This window comes from Juglans microcarpa x Juglans regia, chromosome 3D (assembly GCF_004785595.1).
Source record: "Juglans microcarpa x Juglans regia isolate MS1-56 chromosome 3D, Jm3101_v1.0, whole genome shotgun sequence".
Taxonomy (NCBI): Eukaryota; Viridiplantae; Streptophyta; class Magnoliopsida; order Fagales; family Juglandaceae; genus Juglans; species Juglans microcarpa x Juglans regia.
Window position 1 is genome coordinate 7,852,160 of NC_054598.1, and position 23,968 is coordinate 7,876,127.

Genomic DNA, 23,968 nt, shown 5'->3' on the forward strand with positions numbered 1-23,968 from the left:
TAAACCAGTTTAGAAGTTGCCGAATATCGTTTTCGGCTCAGAAATGCACCACAAAAGCCAAAATCCATCAAGTTACATTGCAAGAAATAGCAGCAGCATTGAGATGCCTGATTTGAGATTTCCACCAGACAGAACAAATCACATTGCTAAGAAAATCATGAACCTAGTCAGATACCTACACTTTTAATAATCTTATAATTGTTCTCCACAGTGCAAAAAGATGTGCCAGTAGTATGTATAAAGACAATGGCTGGCTGAATAATCTCAAATTAGGTTCCATCGCATTCAAATTTCACATTTCACTCATCTGCCTCAGCGGGTCCAGCTGAATGATGGGGGAAAGTAGACCATACATCCGCCCACGTCTGCCGTCCATCAGTTACCTCTTTAACAACCGATGCAGCCTCTCCCACATTAACACGGACCTGATCCTTGCTGTCCCTTTCCCGAATTGTCACTGAGGACGTTGAATCAACCGTGATTGCAAAGGGTACACCAAGTTCATCCGTTCTTGCATATCGTTTACCAATTGAGGTCCCTGGAAACATCATCATTCAACCGGGTAGACAATCAGTAACAAGTCCATATATAAATGCATTACGCAGCTTTCTGCATCCAGTAGTCTTTTTTAGGCAAAAGATTGGACCTTTCTATTGTAGGTTCATCACCAAAATGATAAGACAGGAATGATGCCTAACAAATACAACTAGTATATAAACACAAGCGATCAAGCCAGCAGGTGGGACAACATGCCTATGCAAATGCCCATCTTCACACATTTACTCGATGACCTGGTCATCCCTTAGAGCCAAAACAAATTAATGGAAAGACCGAGTACCTGTAATGTCAATCTTATGTGAGATTCCAGCTGTAGTCAATGATTGGGAAATGACTTTTGCCACCTCCTCATACTGTTGTTGCTGAACAAGTGGGAAAACCGTACATTTAATAGGTGCTACAAGAGGTGGAAAACGGAACACATTTAACTGTTCATCCCCGGCTTTACTTGGCCTCGTATAGAAAGAGTGTTCAAAGAGGCAAAATATTATCCTCCCAATGCCAAAAGATGGCTCAATTACGGATGGTGTGAAAACTCTTTGGTGTTCTTTCTTGATCTCCTTTGAAATTGTGACCATGTTCTTCTTAATAGTCACGTTTTTGCCCAGAGTGCACACATAAAACGCACTCTCTTCCTTGGATTCTAAAGTAGCCTTCATTTCCAAAGCTTCTTTTTCATTCATTGCCTAACATGAAAAACGCAAATAAAATGTCAAAATAATGGATTCATTTTATTTTCTAGAAATCTTGCCATTAAGAACAAAAATATGGGCTATTCAAATGTTTACCTCCAAAGCTTCAACCACCATCCTTTGGTTCCCCTTGAATGCAAGGCCCAACTCTTTTTTCACAGGATTGATAACTAGTTTCTGAAATTATATATCACCAGTCAAGTAATGTTAGCCAACATCAAGCAGGTGGATTCAAGGGCTCACTGTTGCCTTGCAAAATAAGTTATGCACATACTAATGGTATTAATTATATCAGAGATGAGAAGGGTTAATTAACAGAAGAATCACCTCCACTTCTCTGGGTTCCAAGAATTTTTCCTGGGCCACAAGTGCAACGCCACTTTTCTCCTGCCACACGTCAGTTAATCAATACTCCACACGTATTTAGCATTATTGTTTCCAGATAGTAAGGCATTTTTATTTTTTTTAAGATGTAACAAAACATATGTACTTTAACATGTTCTTCATTTACAACCAGTTCTGTCACCAGTGACTTGAGACTACAGATGAATTTTGTTAGCAGCTAGAAAACAAAAGCTTATCTCACTTATTATGACACAATCTAGGAGGTTCATATCTGATTGGCAAGCTTTATTGTTTATTAGTACCCCATTAGCAAGCCTTCTGAACAACAGTGAGGCTAAAGGAAATTAAACCATCGACTCTATCCCTATGAATCACCCATCTCATTGTACCAATGAGTGGAGTGAAAAGACTTTTCACAAAATCTCATGTCACAATCGATTTGGAATAATCCTAAAATGTCAATAAAATTCTCACCGAGTGAGCACGCAAATCATATGCAGACCTATCTGCAATACCAACACATTCAATCCACCCATAGGAGCACTCAATCTCAGCATCCCAACAGTCAGCAGCATAGTGGGCCATTTCATTTGCAAGATGCTGCCGGAACCTTAAACGGTCTTTGTCTATACCAAGGCGAATTAAGAAAAGATATACTCTCCCAATGAAGTAGCCAAGAGTTTCATTATTGACAATTCCCTGGAAGACATTTAACCACAGAATCGTCACAAAAGAGAGATCCAAACAAGCAAGAGTGGAGAAGGAAAAAAATTTCAAATAGATGTTCTTCAAACCAACCCTTGAAACTGCTTCACCCAGTGGAATTCTCTTCGCAGAGTGGCCAGACATTTGTTCTTCTCTTGGGAACATCAGAAACTCCAAGTTGGCAACTTCTGAGAACTTTGGGTGAGACTTGTTTTCAGGATCAACGAAGTGCTCAATCTCTGCTAGCGTGAACTCACGGACTCTCAAAAGGCCTTGGCGAGGAGATATCTGCCCATATGTAAAAGAGTATTCAGATTCCCTCTCTCTCTCTCTCTCTCTCTCTCTCTCTCTCTCATGAACTCACGTGAAGACAGCACATGCACAACTAAGTGTTTTTTAAGGAGAGAAAAGGAATCACCTCATTCCTGAAAGCCTGACCAATTTGAGCTGCAGCAAAGGGGAGCTTGTTCCCATTGTAATAATACAAGTCTTTAAAATTAACAAATATGCCTTGGGCAGTTTCGGGACGCATATACCTGCCAAAAATAAGATAATAAAAGCTCTACAACCAAGGGCAAGTACACATAAAGCTGCATAAAATTGAAGATAATAACTAAGTCAACCCAGTGACTTGGAAAAGTTTAGAACAATCAAATATACCAACTCTTTGGGCATTTTGACATTACCAATCCCATGTATATTTGTATGTATATCCAATACTCACCCAGGGCTCAAGCCAGATGGACCTATTGAGGTTTGAAACATTAAGTTGAACGGATAAGGATCAGACAGAGGATTCTTAGTGTCTGGAGCTGTAATGCCATACTCCTTGATCTTTGCACCCAGTTGTTCAGATGAGAGATCATCCAATACTGCAAGCACATGTCTTAGTTCAGCAGCCTTCTCTGGACTTATGCTAAGGTCCTTCTGAAGCTTCTCGTTGCAAAAATCTTTGAGCAAGTGGTCAGCACGATAACAGGTCCCAGTTTTCTCATCCTTCACCATAAGGTCAGTGAATTTGTCAACATGACCAGATGCCTTCAGCACCACTTCAGGTGTGACACATGGGCAGTCAACTTCCAACATGTTCTCCTCAAGGACAAAATGCTGCAGAAACAAATAAAATGAATATGTTGATTTTTCTCGGGAGTGTTTAGCATTCCCTTAATTGCACAACTGTTAACTTTCTAGTCATCCCACCGGTTCATTAGTGAAATATTACACATGTATAGAACAATTTAAACTCTGGTTGGATACATTTGCAGCAAAAAAGATGTTCCCTTCTGGTCTAATTTCTTGTAAACTCTATATGCTGCAGATTTAAAACCAAAATCGACTATGTATAACTTTATCCCCTTTGCTTAAAATCTTCAAACCTCCTGGTGGATCTTTAAACAATACAGGATCCAGACAGAACCAATACTCTGCAGCATCTGGTGATAAGCACAGTGAATAAACTCAAAGAAGTTGGCCGTTCCACAACCACGTGACCTTTAAGCCACCCTCCTCCCCTGAGCCTAACCGCGGCCTCCTCCTCTCCCATTTTTTCACTGCTAGCTTGTATAAATTATGATATTAAGGTTCGAAAACACACTTGTATTGAATTTCAGGGTCAACTATGAATCAAATAGAAGCAGAATCGCCGACATCCCGTAGAAAAAGACGCCAAAACGTAAAGCGTCACAATTTACAAAAACTTTAAAATTGTTATGCCTTGTGTGAAAAGTATGAAAAATGAAGAAAATATAACAAATATTGTAAGCCAAAACATCTACGAGATGCGTGTGTAAGTAAACAACAAAACCCCAAATATATTGTCCTTCAATGTTTACAATTCCAATTAAACTATCAGGAGCGCAAAATATATGCATACAATTTTGGCCTACCTGGCGCCAGAAAGCCAGAACGTTCGACTTGACGGCACAGCCCGGCGGCCCATAATCGTAAAGCCCAGCAACGCCGCGATAGATTTTGAAGGACGGAATGTAGAACAAACGCCGTTCCAGAGTATTCACCACCGCTTGACGGAACGTTTCCCGGTTAAGGGAGCCGTCGCCACCACCAATGGCAGCTTGGAGCTGCCTCTCGATCGAAGCTTTCTCGAGCTTCAAGCCGTTCAGGGATTCGATCGCTGCATCGATTTCCGGCTTTGCCGCACCGGTTGCTTTCAGCGCACGTACGGCGTGGCCTTGGGCTTCGACGGCTGATTGCTTCTCTGCGAACGCCTGGCGGAGAATCTGCTCAGAGGCATCCATTAGAACCAGGCCGCTCCTGAAGGCCCGATGAGCTGGGAGTGTTAAGGAGCAACGCGAGCCGAGGAGAGAGAATAAATGGTGACCAGATGAAGCTGATGAGGATATGAGAGCAAAGAGCGATCGCATGCAAACTGTGTGAACAAAGTTGCTAGGGTTTTACCGGAATGGATAGTGCCATAGCGGTTGTCAATGGATATAACGGAACTGTTTGTGGAGCCGGGTGGGTAAACCCGTATCTCATCCATATGCAATTGGCACTTACAATGGAACCTTCTATTATAATTTCCTTTATAATTTATATCATTACAATTGATAATTTTAAACTATTTTGAATTTTTGACTAACTTGTACCAATGAAAACAAAAATTTTATTTGCAAATTGGTATATTTTACTCATCATTCATATGGCTGACATGGCATTATTTGATTTGCATGTATAATTTAAAATCTTAAATCTTATCAATTAAATCCTTAACGATGTCGAGTTTAAAACTGTGTTGAATATAATATTCAATCAATAATTTCATTTTACATTATTTTGATTTTATTTTCATAATTATCAAATCATTGTGATTTGATATTATCTGATTTTTAGAATGTTTCAAATATTTACTTTATCTTATTCGATGTAATTTAGGATGTATACTTTGTATTTAGTAATAATTCAGAAAGTAAAAATGCAGTCCTCAAAGTCTCTTTCTCTCTTTTCCATTTTTTTTATATTATATTTTATTTTCTATCGTGGTATTAGAACCCTTAGCTAACACTAAGCTCGATCTTGTGGAATATTTATTCTTTCGCTAGTTTTATCTCTCACAAACTTTTTATTGTCAATTATGTATCGTCTTAAATCAACGCATTTGGAGTATCTCTATTAGCTGTGAGATCTTTTTATTAGATTTTGATCTGTTGTGGACATTGTTTGAAGCCCCAGGTCCAATTTTGATCTTTTGATTTTGGTCCAATACTTGACTAAGGCCATATATAACCCATTGTTGGTTATAACTCCAGATTTGATGTTCCAGTTGCCAGTCATTTCATCAACAACACCATCATTGTAAGGCCCTGCCTCTTCATCAAAGTGGCCCGGATCAGTGCGTGAAAATGGCCCAGCCATTTTCATGTTTAGTGAGAATCCTGAACGACGTCGTTTTTAAGGTGAGTGTTTTCTCCTTCAACTTCCGTTTCTTTCCGCATTTCTCTGTTTTCAGTTTCAGTTTCTCCCGCATCTCTCTCGCGCACGTCTCTCTTTTCTTTTCGGTTTCATCTTTATTTCCTGTTGTTGGCATTAGTTTGAGTTTCCGAATCCCAGGCCCTAGACCTCCTCACGTGGATTTCTGTTGTTGCATTGCTTCTGGTTTCCCGAGGGTTGCCGTCTGCTATACTCTGTTTTTCCTCCATTTCTGCATTTTGGTTTCCATCTGCAACTCACGGGCATCAATTCGCATCCCCTCCATTTTCGATTGGTAAGGGTTTCTTTCTCATCCAAGTATCGGTTTCTCCTTCTGTAACCGTGCGATTTCTGCTTCTTAGTTTTGGGTTTGGTTTATCTTCTTTTTGATGCAATATCTGTTTTGGCTGTGAGTTTGAGTAGTTTTTGTGAGTTTTTCTGGTTGTTGCGTGGTGAGTATTTCGGGTTGGTGTTTTGTCCTAGGTTTGGATTATTTGAAGTTTCATTGTAGTGGAATTGTTGGAATGTTGGTGGAGAAAATATTTGGAAGTGTTAGTTTATACTTTATGTTATGGAGTTGGGAATGGAAAGTTGTGTAGTGTAAACTGGTTTTGTTGGCAAAATCTGCGTACTTCGCTCGAGCAGACTGTCGAGCGCGATTCGAGCGAGCAGCCAAATGAGCATTGGCTTGAGCGGAGTGTCGAGCGAGACTCGAGCGAACCTCTCTGACTTGCTTTCGCTCGAGCGGAGTGTCGAGCGAGACTCGAGCGAACCTCTCTGTCTTGCTTTAGCTCGAGCGGAGTGTCGAGCGAGACTCGAGCGAACCTCTCTGACTTGCCTTCGCTCGAGCGGACTGTCGAGCGAACTTGGCTCGAGCCAACTGTCAAGCCAACTTTCAGCAAACACTTTTTCAGTTCCGAATCAGTCTCCACTTAAAGCCAACGTACTGAGTTTAGCATAGAATATTTTGGGTCGAAGTGTGGGCTGTCCGGATTGTTATTTGGCTAGTTAAGTTTGATTAAACTCGTTGAATTATGGTCTAGAGTTTGAGTTCTTGAGTTGTTTAAGACCAATTGTGTATTGTTGGACTTTAATATTTAGTTTATATTATCTTATGAATAGGTGGCGAGACGGATAGAGATCGTATTCAAGTCATAGATAATACGCTGCAGGAGTCAGGTAAGCGGGGTTCCTATGCTAGGTTTTATACAAGTTAATAAGACTGAGGTTGATTTTCTGAAAACTTTGCATATTTTGTGTTGTGTTGGGAACTTGTGAAAATAAAGATCAACCTCGGTCACTCATCTGCATACTCATGAAATCTGTACGAAAAAAAGAAAAATATGTTCTGACATGCATTGTGTAGACATGAGCTAAATTCTGTCATGTGATTTCTGAAATCTGAAAAATGAGCGATATTGAGTATATGAAAAGTGGTGCATTTATTTGAAAAGATGTGCTGGCTTTTGTGTTCAGTGTGTGTAAACTATCTGATTCTGTTTTGACACTTTGTATTATTTTGATATAACATCTGAAAACCTTTGGCATGGTGTACTGGTTTTCGTATCTGACTCTGTCTCTGCTCTGCTCTGTTATGCTCTGCTCTGTTTGGGTTGGTACCAACTTCTCCGTCTCTGAGTGCACCCACTTTGGAAACAAAGTGGTTTTATTGTTGTCTTTCCTGTGTGCACACTCGGGGCTCCGAGAAGAATAAAGGAAAGATTTCACCTCTGTCTCTGCCTGGTTTGGCCACCGGGGTTAGCACAACCCTACCACGGGGGTGAAACATGGTCTCTGCTCTGTTTGATGCTCTGTTTTGATTTGATGATGATACTCAGTTTATGTTATGCCAAAGTACCATGGGTTTTACTTGTTTTAAAACCATCGCTCTGTTATTTTGAAAATATGTTCTGTTCTGCATGATAACTCTGGAAAAATATTTTGTTTCTGCATACTCTCCTTGATAAATGCTCATGTTTGCACGCTAGCATATGATTTCTGCTTACTGAGTTATTGATAACTCACCCCCTATCATTATAATATTTTTCAGATGATGTGGTGAGTCCAAATGAGGACCTGGATTAGAATGCTCTTTGTGTCTAAAGCTGAGGAGATGTTGGTAGAAGAAGGACTTCTGGTGTTCTTAGTTTTAATATCTTTGGGTTTTATTTATGTCTTGAGTTTAGTAAGATTTATGAAATATTTAGTTGGTTTGTTATGACTATCGGGAAGTTATGGACCCCTTTGATTTATTAATATTGCATTAAAGACTGTGTGGAGTTTATAATGAGATTATTGAGAAGATTTGAGATTGATTTTCATTTATGAAGTTGTTGGAGATTATCCTTTGGATGTGTTGGGAGACATGTTTATGAGTGACAGGTAGTAATTCTCCAAGCCACCCGGGTTTGGGGCGTTACAATCATCTCATCATCGATCAATAAATAAATATGAAGGTTACTTTCAAATTCAAGATTTCAAAGTTCTACTCTTGAGTTGATTTTCAGAATGTTTAAGATATTTGTCTTATCTTATTTTAATGTAATTTTCTTATAAATAGGGATGTATGCTTTGTATTCAGTATTAATTCAGAAAACAAAAATACAATCCCCAAAGTCTCTTTTTCTCTTTCTCTTTTCTCCGACTTCTTTTATATTATATGTTATTTTCTATCAAAATCTTTGATTTTCTTGTAATTGATTATCCTATGTACTTCAGTTTGGGAGTTTTTTTGCAACTTGCATGTGTATTTAATGCGAATTTAATATGATTTCATATCTGTCTTGTAAGTGTTTGATATGATTTTGTAACTTTCACTTTTTCTTCTTTAAAGTTAATGCACTTTGTTAAAATTAAGAAAAAAATAAGAGACTTTGTTTTGATGATGGGTGCAAAAGTAATGATCACTAGATTCAAATCATAATTAAGTAAGAAAAAAAATTATTTTATTCTCAAATGGTAGAGCACATCATTTACAATATTTTAATGGTAAAATTTAATTTATAAAATTTAGATTTTAAAATTTTTCTTTCAAATAAAATTTATCTACACTAACTTATAAATATAATTTCTCATAAAAATCAAATGTAAAGAGAGAATATTATAATATTACCAGCAGATCAATAATTCTTACAATTGTTGATAAATTACAATCGTAGATCCTAATGCATGGGGATTGCGCTTATTATCATATACCATTAATACAAGTATAAATTACTTACATACAATTAACGTTTATTGAACAACAATGCTGCTACAAGTACCCATCGTGGGGTACCGTTTGCGGAATCGGCTGACGTGGCTAATGCCATGTCAGCCAATAGTATTAAAATATAAAAAAAAACACTCGATTTCAAACAAATCAAAATGCTTTCACTAGGGCCAAAATCGTATTTCCATCCACCAAAATTGTATTTCCATCCACGAGTGACGAAAGTGAAATTGCCATATTTTGGTCAAACCGACCCCATCGTGGCATTGAAACCATCCTAGAAGAAACATCGTCGTTGTGCGAATGTTGTGCAGTCAAACCCATATCTGCGTCGATGGTTGATTTCTGTGTTAAAGAGTGTGTCGTCGTGCAGTCATGGGTAGACCAAGGTTTATGCCTCAATTTTATGTAGTTTTTGCTTCTATATGCCTCTGTTTTATGCAGAGGGTAGACCAAGGTGTAATGAATTTTCCTGAAGCATGGTGGAAGATTTGAGAATTATTTTTCAAGACGCCGGGTCACCCATATCATATGCAGTAATCTTCCTTATAGTAAACTTAAGAGCCTGGAAACAAGACGGATAGGTTTTGTTCCCACTTTTGTTCCTTGCTGAGGTGAAATTGAGGTTCGATGAAAACGAGGTTCTAGGTTTCAAAACGATCGTGCGAATGAATGAGGTTCTAGATAAACTCGATTTCAGGAACCAGGAATCAAAAGGGGGCCAAACTCAAACTCTACAAAATGATGGTGCAATGCACTGTTTCACTAATCCCACGTGGAACCACGAGTACACGATGTGTACCACTCCCGAGTGAAAGTATCATTTTTTATTGAACAATTTACACATGACATCTTAACAAATTCAATACTAAGGTTCGCAAGTTGAGTGTTGGCACTCCCAACATTCGTTAGTCAACGATCTTATGCTTTTTAGTCTATTATGTTGTGAACAATAATGAAAATTCTATTTTCAGATCGGTGTTTTGAATATATTATTCATATTGTTGATATTTTAGAATTTGATTTGCAACAAAATTTTTAAAATTTTAAATATTACAAATTAAATCATGTCATGTTAGTGATATAGAGTGTAATTTGTGTATAACTATAATGTCGTGGATGTGTTCCTCACTATTAAATAACCTGGACGCACATGCAACAAGAGCAACCATAGGGCCTAAAGGGTATTGAAACACCTTTGATACTTAAGTCAGATGGATTACTCAATCTTTCTAATAAAAGATGAGATAGCGTTGACGTACCTCACTAGTTCAATCTAGCGAGTATATATAAAGCATGGATGACCTTTACCATGTCTAGTAACAAACTTATCTCTTGTTTGAATTATATTTCGGACCAACAATTTGTACTTCCCTTTTCAAATCCTTTGTAATGATTCGATACCTACAGGTTCTCTCCTTGTGAGTGCGGGACAAACCTTGAAATGAAAGGCCGAATGTTGTTCAAGACTTATTGTGGGCCTTTACTTTTGGGCTTAGAGTCTTTAAATTATACAGAAGGGTCTTGCAGATTGTGAGAGAATTTAACCTCTCCATATAATATATAATTGAGATATGATATACATAAATCATTATTAACCTCACACCTAACATAGTTTATTTTTTATTTTTTATTTTTTTTAATGTCAGACCTATCACAAACCTCTCTATTCGATTTCTCTCTCTCAAGCTCTGTCTCCCTCTTCTACTTGTGTCTCTCTCTCTCCTTGGGAGGGAAGGGGAGGGGAGGGGGAACATAAAACCCATTCACTTGTTAGTGAATCTGATTCACATGTAGAGTGTGGAGTTTATCGCATAGACTGATAAGAAGATTTATTTTATATAATTTATATATATATATATATATATATATATATATATATTGTAATCGGGTATCATATATATTTTAGTTGTGAGTTTTCTGCAATTTGCATGTGTATTTAATGCATATCTAACATGATTTCGTAACTGTATGCAATTGTGTTTAATACGATTTTGTCTCGATTTCTTTAACGTCAATACACATATTTCGATGATGGGTGCAGAAGTAATGATCAGCAGTTTCGAATCAAGTTTAAGGCTCAGTTTGATGTTAAGGTTGCGTTTGGATGTTAAATTGAGTTAAATTAAGATGATAAAATATAATTAGAATATTATTTTTTAATATTATTATTATTTTAAAATTTAAAAAAATTGAATTGTTTATTATATTTTATATTGGAATTTAAAAAAAATTATAATGATGAATTAAGATGGGTTTAATAACGAAACGAAAACCATCTCATCTCATCATTATAATTTTTATAAATTTTCACATGTATAAAATATAATAAATAATTTAACTTTTTCAAATCTTAAAATAATAATAATATTAAAAAAAATATTATAACAATATTTTATTCAACTTTTAACTTTAATCCAAAATCATAAAATCTCATCTCACTATCCAAACTCTACCTAATAAGTCAAAAAACTAAAAAATGTATATATGTAAAAAGAGAAGTATAATATTACTAGCGGATCAAGATCTCATACATTTATTAGGATAATCTACAATTATAGATCATAATACATGGGAATACTCTTACTTGTTAGAGATGATCAACGGCATATAATTTATTATCATATACGTTAGGAAATTTCTATACATCACAATCTCACTTTCTTCCTACTAAATAAGATATAATATATTTATTGCCTTTAAATAATCATTTATCATAGATGCTTCTTTATCATCTAATAATGATGAATGTACCACATCTTTACTTAGTAAGATAAAAATATGTTGTATAACATTACTCTATACCGTTAATACCGGTATAAACTACTGACATATCGTTAACATTTTTTGAACGGTTTATACATAACATCTTAATGAATTCAATACTATAGGTTTGGAAGTCGAATGTTATTACTTTCAACATTCTTCATTTCAATGAAGAATAAGGCTAGATTTTAAGTTTGATTTTGATACAATAAATATTTTATTTTGTCTCATCTCATCATTAAATTTTTTTTAAATTTTAACACAAAATATAATAAAGAATTTAACATTTTCAAATTCAAAAACAATAATAATATTATAAAATAATATTCTAACAATATTTTATTCAACTTTTAATTTCCATTTCAACTTACTATTTCAATGACCATAATAAAGATACTAAAGTAATCTCAAATGATTAGTAAATAATAGTGAAAAAATAATGAATAATAATAAAAAAGTAGTGAATAATAGTTCACTTTTGACTACTTCACTTAGCAAACAACCCTTATCATTATCTCAATTTTTGAGAATTGAAAGGCAAATTGATGCAACGAATGTGATATATATTTGGTGAAGTATGCAATATGAGTTGTAACTTGTATGACCTTCCATTTTCACAAAACACTAGGGATATGCTGTAATGAACATACACTGCATATATGCCAAACACAGATTTACCCATCTATAGTGCGACAGAATAAGAGGGAAAAGTGAATTTTCAAAAATGAATTTCCTACGAAGGAATTCTCCTATAAAAACCCGCTTCCCCTCCCACCCTCTCACTGCTCCCCATCATCTCCTACCTTCAACTTTGTCGGTTTCGTGGCTTGTCATTCACTTTCATGGCGCACGTTAGCGGGCTGCCCTGCGATGGGGATGGCATTTGTATGGTATGCAAGACAAAGCCCTCCTCGCCCGACGACGCCCTCTCGTGCAAAACATGCGCCACGCCCTGGCACGTCGCTTGCCTCTTGGAGTCTTCCCGCCCCCAAACCCTAGCCGATGCTCTCCAGTGGGAATGCCTGGACTGTTCACCGATCGACTTCTCCAGCGCCGGTGCCGGAGGATCGAGGGGTTCCAGTGACCTGATCACGGCGATTCGGGCAATAGGATTGGACGGGTCGCTGACCGAGCGGGAGAAGGCGAAGAGACGGCAGCAGCTTATGTGTAGAGGCACGCAACCGTCCGATGGAGACGACGACGACGACGACGAAGACGCCAGTCCCAAGAAGAAGGAGGTGATCAGCAGCCATAACGATGTTCTTGGTATTCTCGATAACAGTTTGAACTGTTCGTTTTGCATGCAGTTACCGAAGAGACCTGTGACGGTATGTGCATGCTTCCGTCTTCCTTCGTTTCTTGAATTTATGGCTCTGTATGCTTAAATTACCTAACCAAATCACACCGTGCATGCTTTGCGTTTGGATTTAACTTCACAGAAGAGAAACAGCTTATAGTTTTTTAGAGTTTCGCTGTCGTATTTATTTATTTATTTTTTATCGTGGAGCAGTAGTAATAGAGTTTGAAGTTCGTTTTCGGCTTGCATCGGATTATCCGTTGTAGATTTCGAATTATGCAGGCTTCTATGTGCGCCCTTATTTTACAATCGCGCAGAGTCGCAGTGGTTTCGGTGGGTTTTCAGGAAGAAAGGATGGAAATGGCGGGTTTTAAGTTGTTTGGAAAATTGGAAGTAATTTAACAGTGAGTGGGGCTGCTGCTCCATATAGGCATATAGTACGAACTAGTTTAATTTAATTTTATTAACCATCACGTCATCTATATATTCGATTGTTTAATCCATTAAATGTTCACGAATCTATAATTCAATTTCTATTACGATGTGATATGTCATCTCAGCCGTGCTAACCATATATACTAAATATTTAAAAAGTTATTCGTTATTTACTACTTATTTATTAATTATTTAATTTTACATACAAAGTTATCAAGAGACCATAAAAATTGTAAAATATGATTTATTATACGCGATCTGATTAAAAGTAAGGGCGGTTTCGATTGATGATATGAAATAATTTTAGATAAAAGATGATAGTTAAAAAAAATATTGTTAAAATATTATTTTTTAATATTATTATTATTTTAAAATTTAAAAAAATTAAATTATTTATTATATTTTATTTAATAATTTTAAAAAATTATAATAAGTAAATGAGATAATTTTCAATTCAAACTGAGTCTAATGTTCATGGTTTCGAGATACTGTGCGCAGTTATTTTTGTTAGTTTGAATGTTGAAGTGAGTTGAGTTGAGTTGAGATAATAAAATATTATTAAAATATTATTTTTTAATATTATTATTGTTTTGAAATTTGAAAAAGTTGAATTGTTTATTATATTTGTATTGAGATTTAAAAAAGTTATAATGATGATTTGAGATGAGTTGAGAGTAATTCATGTTCCAAACAAAGCCTTAGGGTGAGTTTGGATGTTGAAGTGAGTTGTGTTGAGATGATAAAATATTGTTAGAATATTATTTTTTAATATTATTATTATTTTAGAATTTGAAAAAGTTGAATTATTATTATATTTTGTGTTGGGATTTAAAAAAATTATAATGATGAATTGAGATGAATTGAGAGTAGTTCATGTTCCAAACGAAGCCTTACTGGCTTCGCACTTGACTCATCTATTTCTTTGTTTCAGACGCCTTGTGGTCACAACTTTTGCTTAAAGTGCTTCCAGAAATGGATTGGGCAGGGCAAGCGAACTTGTGCGAATTGCCGCAAGAAAATCCCAGCCACTATGGCAAGCCAACCTCGTATCAACTCTGCGCTTGTCATTGCCATCCGAATGGCAAGGATGTCAAAATCCGATGCCGTAGGGGCCTCCCCAAAGGTCTATCACTTTGTACGTAACCAAGACCGCCCAGAGAAAGCATACACCAGCGAACGAGCGAAGAAAGGTGGAAACGCCAATGCTAGTAGCGGAAAGATTTTTGTTACAGTCCCCCCCCATTATTTAGGACCAATCCTTGCAGAAAATGATCCGGAGAGAAACCAGGGTGTGCTGGTGGGGGAAACTTGGGAAGGTAGGCTGGAATGTAGGCAATGGGGTGTACACCTTCCTGTTGTTGCAGGGATTGCTGGGCAATCAAAATTTGGTGCTCAATCGGTGGCGCTATCTGGAGGCTATGAAGATGATGAGGACCATGGCGAATGGTTCCTCTACACAGGGAGGTACATTCTTGTCAGCACTATTGACATTCGTAATTTGGATTCTGGCTTTAGTGTGTAATTGCCTGGTTTGTTTTAAGACAAATTCAAAACCTAATTTTGAAAATCTTTCATCTTATCGTTACAATTTTTTCAAAATTTTACATAAAATAAAATAAACAATTCAACTTTTTTAAATCCTAAAACAAAAATAATATTAAAAAATATATTCTAACAATATTTTTTTCAACCTTTTAACTCTAATCTAAATTCATCTTATCTCTAAAAACAAACGAGATTAATCAAATTACTTGTGATGTTGTCATATTGTCTTAAACAAACGAGGCCTCAATCTCAACAAGTTTCCTACGTCTCTCTGGTGCTGTTGTCATATTGTCAAATTAGTTTAATCAATTCAACAAGTTTCCTGCATTTCTTTGTTGCAGTGTTAATTTTGTACTTCTATGATGCTTGCGTCTTAAACACGCGATTGATATTTTGTTCCCTCCCAATATAGTGGTGGAAGAGACCTTAGTGGCAATAAACGCACAAACAAGGAGCATTCTTTTGATCAGAAGTTTGAATATTTCAACGAGGCATTACGAGTAAGTTGCAGGAAGGGTTATCCTGTTCGTGTGGTGAGGTAAGCCATTTTAATGAAATTAATTACAATTTGGTAGCATGCAAGTGCACATGGGTCCTTAATCGTTAAGGTCTTTACTGCTTATCTAAATTTGGTTAACTAAATTTGGTTAAGGTATTTACTGAGAGTTTATTAGGTGTGGAAAACCTGTATAATAATTTAGTTGCATATCACACCCAGTTTTCAATTTTATGGATCAAACAACAGGCGCAGAAATGCAAATGGCCCACAGCTCAGGATATCATTTATGGCATTCATGGTTCTTCTGAGAGTGCAGATAGCAAGTTTATAGGAGAATCATAGCTTTCGACCTCTATGATGTCTGGTAGCATATAAACAGAATGTTAGACATCGACAAGTTAATGAGCAGTCGTTCCAGTTAACATTTTGTTTTCTTTTGTGGAACATATTATTAATAAGCTTGCATGCTAAAGAATAAAAGGGTGAGATCAACAAACAAAAAGTGGCTATTTTCCTAAATAGGCAGCTAATGTCGTCTTCTTTTTGCAAAAAGTTAGTCAAAAGGTTGGGCCAAGTAAACCCTTTGTCGTCTTTGCTGCATATATAACTATTTCATTAATTTCTGGGTAGCAATTGCTGTAGTAATTATCAGATCCTAAATAGAAGAGCAGTTTACCTTATGAGATACTTATTCCAGAAGATTGTTTCTGAAGGTGTACTCTTCTGCTCCTATCAGAAAAGTTATCTTTTTGCTAATAAGATTATTTTAGACAGGTCTAACAAGGAGAAACGATCTTCTTATGCCCCGGACAGAGGGTTACGCTATGATGGGATTTACAGAATCGAGAAATGCTGGCGGAAAAATGGGACTCAAGTAAGATGATAAATTGAAATAACAACCTGGGCTGTATTCTTGCTGAGCTTGTTCACCGATGTAGGTTTATGGTATTCTAAAATTGTCAGCTGATGAACGTTTATTGTGTTAGGGATTTAAGGTGTGCAGATATCTTTTTGTTAGATGTGACAATGATCCTGCCCCCTGGACAAGGTCTACTATTTTCACCCCTCTATCTCTCTTTCCCTCTCTGTGGATGTATTTTTGTGCGACTAAATTTTGGAGATGAATCTGTAGTGATGATCATGGCGACCAGCCAAGGCCACTGCCCGTCATTAACGAGTTAGAGGATGCAATTGACATAACTGAAAGGAAGGAATCTCCATCCTGGGACTATGATGTAAGCTAATGCTCCTTTACTTCCTGTGTCCAAAGGGGGTTCTCTCTCTAGTTATTTTCCCAATGACTTCATTTTGTCTTTCCTTTTGGGCATACTCAATATCTATTACGTTATATCTAGGTTAAAGAGATGGTTTTCTCTGAGTCTCTAAACCTACTTGTGCTCCTAGAGTATTCAGCTAAGTGCTTAGCTAATTGATTTTCATATGTCCTAAATGTTCCATCATGATCCCCAGGAGGAAAAAGGTTGCTGGATGTGGAAAAGACCTCCACCATGTAGCAGAAAACGGGTTAATGAGGGACAATCGGAAGATGGGAAGAGATCAAGGAAAGTTATTCAACGAGCACAAAATCTGTCTGTGAAAGCGAAACTTCTAAAAGGTTTACTTGTCTAATTCACATTTACAAGCTTTGTTCAAGTTTTCTCATCTTCATTTGTCTCGCTATCATGTCTTAGAAATCGTGCTTGTGTAATTAACCATGCAGAGTTTAGCTGCCACATCTGCCGGAAGGTGATGGCTTTCCCTCTTACTACCCCTTGTGCTCATAACTTCTGCAATGCTTGTCTAGAGGGTGCCTTCGCTGGTCAAAGTTTAATGAAACACAGGACATGTGAAGGCAGACGAACATTAAGAGCACGGAAGAATATCATGAAATGCCCTTCGTGTTCAACTGACATAGCTGACTTTCTTCAGGATCCCCAGGTAATCTTGACAGATCATTACACTCACTTCACTTGGGTTTTTAAACAGTGCATTTGTTTTTTGATATGCTATATGTTGAACGGCTCCAGAGGAGACCTTAAACGGCTGGTTGATTACAGAAAGCCTGCAATAGATCTTATAATTACTTGGCAACTTGTTTATTGAAGGAGTTGATGGATGACATCATTTTATACTTGGTTGTACTGCTTAGGTATTGGTTACTTTGGTAGTGATAGGCCTCCTCTTGTGACCATCTCTTTTGGTTTCACTGCGGATTAAAAGAGTGGCAGAATTTTTACTGCTAACATCTGAGTTTCTGTCACAGGTTAACAGAGAACTGATGGAGGTTATAGAGTCATTAAAATGCAGAATTGAGGAGGGTGAAAGTACTGAGTCAAGTGAAGATACTGATGTCACCCATGAGAAGCTGGATGGAGTTGCTGATGAAATGGGAATTCGTGATGTGAATAATGCAAATCTGGAGGAAGCAAAAGCCGACATTTCGAAAGCTCAGGCTGCAAGCGAGGTCGGGAAAATGGATGTGCTGAAAATTGCAAAGCGAAGTGGTGGCGAATGTAAATTAATTCCTGGTGAAAAGAAGGGAAGAACATTCCCTGAGAAGCCTGATGCTGCTGATGGCCAAAATGGTGTTGATCCTGAAATGGCAACTGGTAACAAGTTACTAGAAAATCCTGCCATAGAGAGCAAACTCATACAGACTTGCAAAAGGATCAACAATGAAGACTTGTCAACCTTGAATATTGGAGCTAAGGGTTGCAAAAGGGCTAAAATGGAAGTAGCAGAAAGAACTTAACGACCGTCAGTTCTAAACTGCAACGAAAGCTTTGATCGTAAGGCAGTCCAACTTTTTTGGTCGGTTACAGAGCTGGTACCATTTTCACATTCTCGTCAATTTGAGAATTGTGCGCGGCCAAAGGATGTTCCATGCAACATAGTACTCCTTTTTTCCCCCTCATGAACACCATGTAATACAGCAATTGAAATGAATAAAAATAAATCCAACAATGTTGTTTTCACCAAACAAATTGGCATCTCAATCTTATTTGTTTGTAATGAAAAAAAGAGGGGGGGGGGGGGGGGTGGCGGCATTTTCCATGCTGAAAATTGACGTAACAGGCATGCTGGCAACGAGAAAAATGAAAAGATGAATGCACCGGCACTAATTAAAATCTAAAATTCAAATCTTTACAACTGACTTTGCTTTAGATCAAGTGTTACCATAAAATCTAAAATTCAAATCTGATGGAAAACTAAAAAAAAATTTAGTATTTTTGATGAAGTGGAAACATCACGTTGGCTGGTTCATAGAATGAGTTTTAATATAGTAAGAATAATTATATATACAAGTCTCAAATGTACAAGCTTTGCACAAACAAAGTAGACCTTATTGTGAAGAAGTGTGAAAAACTCATTTTTTCTTACTAGGGCACACTTTTTTTATAAAAAGCTTGAGCAAGGCTTGTGCATTTGAAGTCTGTCCCTAGCATTACTCTATCTATAAATCATTATTCCCAATGAGTTGGTTCTAGTTCAAAGGTGGGGAAAAGACGAAAAAAATAGACAAGTTATTTTTTTATTAGTTATTTTATTACAGGCATAATTCAATATGGAACCGTGCTTAGACCCTGGCTCAACAGGGTACAAGAAGAAGTAGAAAACTAAAGCTATATAGTGTCTCAAAAAATTGGCATGGTGGGTTCCCAAGCATCATTAATTGTTACCAAGCTATCACTAAAACAAAGTAACACTTATACTATATGCCCCAACAATCTAGAAGCTATATACCATAGAAAATATTAATTTATAAGCAAGCGAAAGAATATTACAAGCTATGATCACAGAATCTATATAACATTGCCTACCTCAAAAACCTCTCTGCAGTCCAGTTCATGTAATTTCCTGTCCAATTAAGGTTTGTTTTGGCTCACATCTCTTCCTACTCAAGATTCTGACTGGACTTTTTGTTGCTCAAGTTTCTCAAGCAAGTTTTTCTTCTTGTCTTCAGGAAGAGAATTGAACACGAAAACAGATTTGTCACCAATGTCGTCCTTGAAAGCAAGAACATATCAGTGATATGCCATGGACATTAATGATGTTAAACCCAGTAAATTAAGCTAGATAGAATATCATTAACAAACATTTAGTTCATTTAAAGTCTACCTTAATTGGTTGAGTAAACTTCCTTCCGGCAAATATCACAAAAAGGACCATCCACGAACCTAGCAGAGTAAGCTTTACTCCATCATCCATCAAACCAGTCTGTGATTTTCAAGTGAAAAGTCTAATCAACATGGTATTGAAAAGCTTGGAATTTTTTGGATAAGTTTTAATAGAAACCCACCGCCCATTTGTAAAGGATTCCACAAAATGTTATGGCTATGCATGGAAGGCTTTTGAAACAACAATTAAGCTTAACATCGCATACATATAAAGGATCTTAAGAACTTAAGAAATTAGATGATCTCAATACCAAGGAAAATGAGAGAGAGAGAGAGAGAGAGTCATAGCAATCCCCTTTTCATAAGACACTTCATACATATTAGAAAAGGAAAAAAAAAATTAGGCAGACTACGAGCAGGAAAATATTCTACACGTTGGGAATGCAGGATGATATTCTACATGTTGGGAACACAGAGAAAGAAGAATACCAGGTGCCCAAGAAGAACTGTAGGTATAATGAATGTGAGAATTCCAGCTTCCAGCTTTCCATAGCAGAGGCCTGTTTGGAAACAGTCAGGAGGCTACTGAATTTCTGTCGTACATATAACTTCAAAAGCCATAACAAATGTAAAACAAACAAAAGAGCATATAGAGCATTGATGTGGCATTGTCAAAAAAATAAATGTTCAAACTTATGTTACCGTTTATTGAAAAAAGGGTCATTTATGATTATGAGATTAAAAAAAAGCACTTCACACCTCCTCGTCAATTTTATTTTCAGCCAGCAAATAAGCGAACATGCAGAATTCTACCTCTCTTCATCTTAATCCTTCTTTTGTATCTTTAAGTTGTCAAACACCAATAATTATATTGAACTAAGTAAAAGAATTTCAACCAATTGAGGCAACGGAAGTTTCCATCTTCCTATATAGCACAAAAGGGAGCACAAGCAAGAGATCCCACGATGACTTTTGCTGTGTTTAAAAACATGAACGTGATTTGAAACCAATACAAAGAAACCACCTAGCTTTGGCGTAGGAGCTATATTTTGAATCATCCTCTCTATCTAAGGGTTTCATGATTGGACATTGAACCAATTTCATATGATGGGGGCTAGGTCAAGTGGTCGACCATTTTTACAGTAATGGTTCTGCCCTTGCTAATCAACCAAAGGAAACACTAGGCACAAGCTCTTACTGTTTTGCTTCGACCATTTCAAAAGGCAACCTGGACTTTCCAATGGGCATGGAATTTGATATTACACTTTATTGCTACAATCTGGAGGATAATAATATCGTTTAAATATGAATTAAGGTTAATACCTGACTAATTACATATCAAATGACTACAAATAGTGGGAGATCAAGCTGTGATACTGAATAATAGCTCATTTAACTTGGAACGAATAATAGTGAACATAAATAGATGCTTACAATTACAAGTTAACTGCAATTACCTTCTTTGAATACAAGTCCTGTTAGTGCTGCAAAGAGAGGACCAACAAACCAGACTGCCAATGGGTGATCGACTACATATTGTACCAAGTTTTCACCAGCTGGTAGAGCAAGGCTCGTGTAAGTTGCCAAAGATCCAACAACACCAAGTCCCCACAGTGCTTGAAGAGTGCGCTTAATCTCAGTAACATAGATGTGAATTAAAAATAAAGACAAGCCCAACCCACCAGCACCAATTGTGTAAAATAGATCAAGATTTTGCTTGATAATATCACTTAACAAAGAGTTTTCAGGTAAAAGGGCAGTTGATGCAGCAACAACAAATGACGAGGCGGCAGTCACCAATCCCGCTCTGTATAAAACAACCTGCCACGGAAAGGAAAGTATCGCTGAGATACTCAAATCCTTTACTGCCCCATATCAAGATCCAGATTCATACATACCATTACAAATTTATCATCTTTTAAGTTTTTAACATGTTTTTCTCGGGTTGCATGAGATAGGCCTATTTTTCATTTTCATGTTAGGTTTCAGATCGGCTCCGTGGTAGTTTTGGGTGATTTGGCCTAATATTACCTTCCAAAACATTAAACAAATTAACACCACATTTGAAGGGAGATTAAGACAATCCTATAGAGCCTTTTACATCTTTCATTAATAATTAACCTGAAATTGAATTAAAGAAAGTCTTAGATTTCCAACTAACTCACTGTACTTTCTCCAGCACTTGGAGGTGCAGGTGGGATTTGAAAAATCAAATTCAAGTGCAAAAATTTCCAGTTCGCCCTACTTATTCGATATCCGAAACGCTGAAAATAACTGTTCTGAACCTCTAAGAAACTTCTTTTTTTTTTTTTTTTTTATCCAAAATAGAAGTAACTTTGTTATCAACCTTATGATTAACAGCATCAATTGAACAACGCAGACGCGCGCGTGCGCGCTAGCAGATGAAAAAAAGGGAAAAGTATGAATAAGATATAAACGTGTAGGTACCTCTCGAACATCGGAGGAATCGACGGTCCAAGGGCCGTAAATTCCCTGATAGACCGTTCGATCGACGGAATTCTGAGAGCTCTCTCCCAGAGCCTTGCACTTTACCGACCCAATTCGAACCGTAACCTTAGCTGCTGCCATTGAAGGTGAAGATGAAGACAGTAGTAGTAGTGAAGGGTAACAAGTCGTAGACGTTTCAGGCATGCCATTGAGCTTGGGGGGAGTGACCATGGTTGCTGCACATGATAACATTCGCGACGCCATGTTCATGTTCCGAAATCCACAACGTGCGGCTTCTTCGCTAATTAAATTTCGATCTCGTAATTAAAAATGAAAGCTATTGCATTTATTTTATATTTTTCATCAGTTAGAAATTTACGTATGAAGTATTTGCTGCTAAAACTAAAAGCCTATTCGGTCGTTCGCTCTCTCTCTCTTCGGTCGTTCGCTCTCTCTCTCTCTCTCTCTAATTGTCCTAAACCAATTTGTGCAAAAAAGAAAAATAAAAAGAAAAAGAAAAAGAAAAAAGAAGGCAAAATAAATAAATAAAAGAAATGTATAATAGGGTTTGTTTGCAGACACTATGTATGCCTGTGGAAGCGAGTTGTGGAGGTTTTTGTACTCGAAAGAGTAGGATTGCTCTCCATCAAGTAAAAAATGCCAAGGACATTGGGCTTTATTGATTTCCAGGATTTAAGTTTTCAAAGTATTGAAAGGGAATGATATCCGTATTGGACTTTATTCCGATCCAATGGAGTTGCATCGGCATGGCCCAACCTCACCCCAAAAAAAGCCCAAAAACAAAATGGGTTGGCCCAGAAATGAAAGATCATCTACAGCAATCGGTAATTTGGACTCCCAGGATTCCATAAAAGTATAAATAGTGAAGGCCTGTAGCCTGCCTTTTTTTGTTCCAACGCTGTCTATTTTTAATATAATAAGACAAAAGAAAAAAGATAGCAATACCATCCCTTCATTTTTGTGGGTGTGACGTACAAATCATCTGCACTCATGCAGTGAACTTTCAACATGGACCATCATTTAAAAAAGACTCGAGTATTCTCTTGAAAAAGAGCCGCAAAAATTGACGTTGAGAAGCCGAAAGCATACCAAAACTCCACACGTTTGCTCATTGTTAAAAAAAAAAATCAAAAACCAAGAAAAATCAATCATGGGCCCCTACAGCCCATAACCCCATGCAATTTGCAGCTTCTTGCGTCTCCATCGTATCGCCCCCTAATCCCATGCTCGTCTTGGGAAGGGTGCCCACGTCAGCATTCACGCTTGGAGGGTTGTTGGTTAATTTGAATCCCCCCCCAACTTTTGAAATAAAAAGTGAACAAAGAAGCTTCTTTTGCTTTTGTCGGTTTCTGCATTTCCTTTTTGATTGATCTTCTCAAAGCCACTTTATTTGGGCTTTGGACGATTTCACTTGGCCCACTGCACCTTGCTTTCTGGGGCAAGTGGGCACGGCCCACTCCATCTATCTGCATGCGTACACCCACGGTCTCTCTCTCTCTCTGTCCTCTCTCTGTCCCTTCCTTTCTTCTCTCTTCTCCTGGGGGCGTGTCTTTATCATACTAGGCATTAAAATGGTGGTTCAATTCTTGTCCAAAAAAAAAAAAAAGAAGATTTTCTGTTTCAATCATATTAATTAAGCCATTTGCAAAAGGTGTGTCGAGCAAAGATCTTGAAACCATGACCACAATTGTAGTCTTATAATTGTAATTGTAGTCTTTTTTTCTGTCCTGGTGTGATAAACTTTCCCATCTCCATTGGTCCACCTTAATATTTTTTTTCCGGTGATGTGTCTGGAAATATGCTATAATTAGAACCAACCTCCCATGATTAGATGTACATAATTATTGTCTTTCCAAGTCCGCATGCTGATAAAGTGCTATTAAAGTTAAGTTTCCAACCAAC

At 37.1% G+C, this 23,968-nt stretch overlaps 3 protein-coding genes and 1 long non-coding RNA gene across 6 annotated transcripts; 1 reads left to right on the forward strand and 3 right to left on the reverse strand.

Moving 5' to 3' along the window:
* Window positions 1-16: 16 nt before the first annotated feature.
* LOC121256095 (glycine--tRNA ligase, mitochondrial 1-like) lies at window positions 17-4,744 on the reverse strand. Its single transcript, XM_041156736.1, has 9 exons — window positions 4,187-4,744; window positions 3,025-3,407; window positions 2,719-2,836; window positions 2,394-2,588; window positions 2,070-2,294; window positions 1,578-1,637; window positions 1,347-1,427; window positions 839-1,244; window positions 17-538 (listed from the first exon to the last, which is right to left on the reverse strand). The coding sequence occupies exons 1-9, from the start codon at window positions 4,679-4,681 to the stop codon at window positions 300-302; spliced, it is 2,202 nt and encodes a 733-aa protein (XP_041012670.1). The 5' UTR covers window positions 4,682-4,744; the 3' UTR covers window positions 17-299.
* A 7,683-nt stretch (window positions 4,745-12,427) lies between these two features.
* Window positions 12,428-18,446, forward strand: LOC121256096 (E3 ubiquitin-protein ligase ORTHRUS 2-like). The gene is made up of 9 exons (XM_041156737.1): window positions 12,428-13,031; window positions 14,367-14,899; window positions 15,393-15,518; window positions 16,254-16,353; window positions 16,466-16,527; window positions 16,612-16,714; window positions 16,950-17,094; window positions 17,200-17,417; window positions 17,743-18,446. The coding sequence occupies exons 1-9, from the start codon at window positions 12,546-12,548 to the stop codon at window positions 18,229-18,231; spliced, it is 2,262 nt and encodes a 753-aa protein (XP_041012671.1). The 5' UTR covers window positions 12,428-12,545; the 3' UTR covers window positions 18,232-18,446.
* Window positions 15,730-16,289, reverse strand: LOC121256098. The gene is made up of 2 exons (XR_005938912.1): window positions 16,156-16,289; window positions 15,730-16,074 (listed from the first exon to the last, which is right to left on the reverse strand). It is a non-coding gene; the product is annotated as an uncharacterized LOC121256098 (long non-coding RNA).
* Window positions 17,693-22,657, reverse strand: LOC121256097. 3 transcript variants are annotated; one of them, XR_005938910.1, is made up of 6 exons: window positions 22,046-22,484; window positions 21,055-21,418; window positions 20,087-20,157; window positions 19,599-19,697; window positions 19,301-19,486; window positions 17,693-18,073 (listed from the first exon to the last, which is right to left on the reverse strand). XR_005938910.1 is itself a non-coding variant. In XM_041156738.1 (5 exons), the coding sequence occupies exons 1-5, from the start codon at window positions 22,313-22,315 to the stop codon at window positions 19,379-19,381; spliced, it is 912 nt and encodes a 303-aa protein (XP_041012672.1). In that variant the 5' UTR covers window positions 22,316-22,657; the 3' UTR covers window positions 19,171-19,378. The 3 variants fall into 3 exon arrangements, 1 of the variants encoding a protein (XP_041012672.1); XR_005938911.1 differs by having other exon boundaries at window positions 17,693-18,085; XM_041156738.1 differs by lacking the exon at window positions 17,693-18,073 and having other exon boundaries at window positions 19,171-19,486; window positions 22,046-22,657.
* Between the last annotated feature and the right edge of the window lie 1,311 nt (window positions 22,658-23,968).

Coding starts and splice junctions, on each gene's coding strand:
- LOC121256095 (XM_041156736.1), bottom strand. CDS start 4,681: ATGCGATCGCTCTTTGCTCTCATATCCTCATCAGCTTCATCTGGTCAC. Junction 2,589..2,718: donor GTCAGGCTTTCAGGAATGAG/GTGATTCCTTTT, acceptor ACATATGGGCAG/ATATCTCCTCGCCAAGGCCT. Junction 1,638..2,069: donor ATGATTTGCGTGCTCACTCG/GTGAGAATTTTA, acceptor GACGTGTGGCAG/GAGAAAAGTGGCGTTGCACT.
- LOC121256096 (XM_041156737.1), top strand. CDS start 12,546: ATGGCGCACGTTAGCGGGCTGCCCTGCGATGGGGATGGCATTTGTATG. Junction 13,032..14,366: donor TACCGAAGAGACCTGTGACG/GTATGTGCATGC, acceptor TCTTTGTTTCAG/ACGCCTTGTGGTCACAACTT. Junction 17,095..17,199: donor GAAAGCGAAACTTCTAAAAG/GTTTACTTGTCT, acceptor TTAACCATGCAG/AGTTTAGCTGCCACATCTGC.
- LOC121256097 (XM_041156738.1), bottom strand. CDS start 22,315: ATGAACATGGCGTCGCGAATGTTATCATGTGCAGCAACCATGGTCACT. Junction 21,419..22,045: donor ATTCCTCCGATGTTCGAGAG/GTACCTACACGT, acceptor TTTCCGTGGCAG/GTTGTTTTATACAGAGCGGG. Junction 19,487..19,598: donor AGTTTACTCAACCAATTAAG/GTAGACTTTAAA, acceptor CTTGCTTTCAAG/GACGACATTGGTGACAAATC.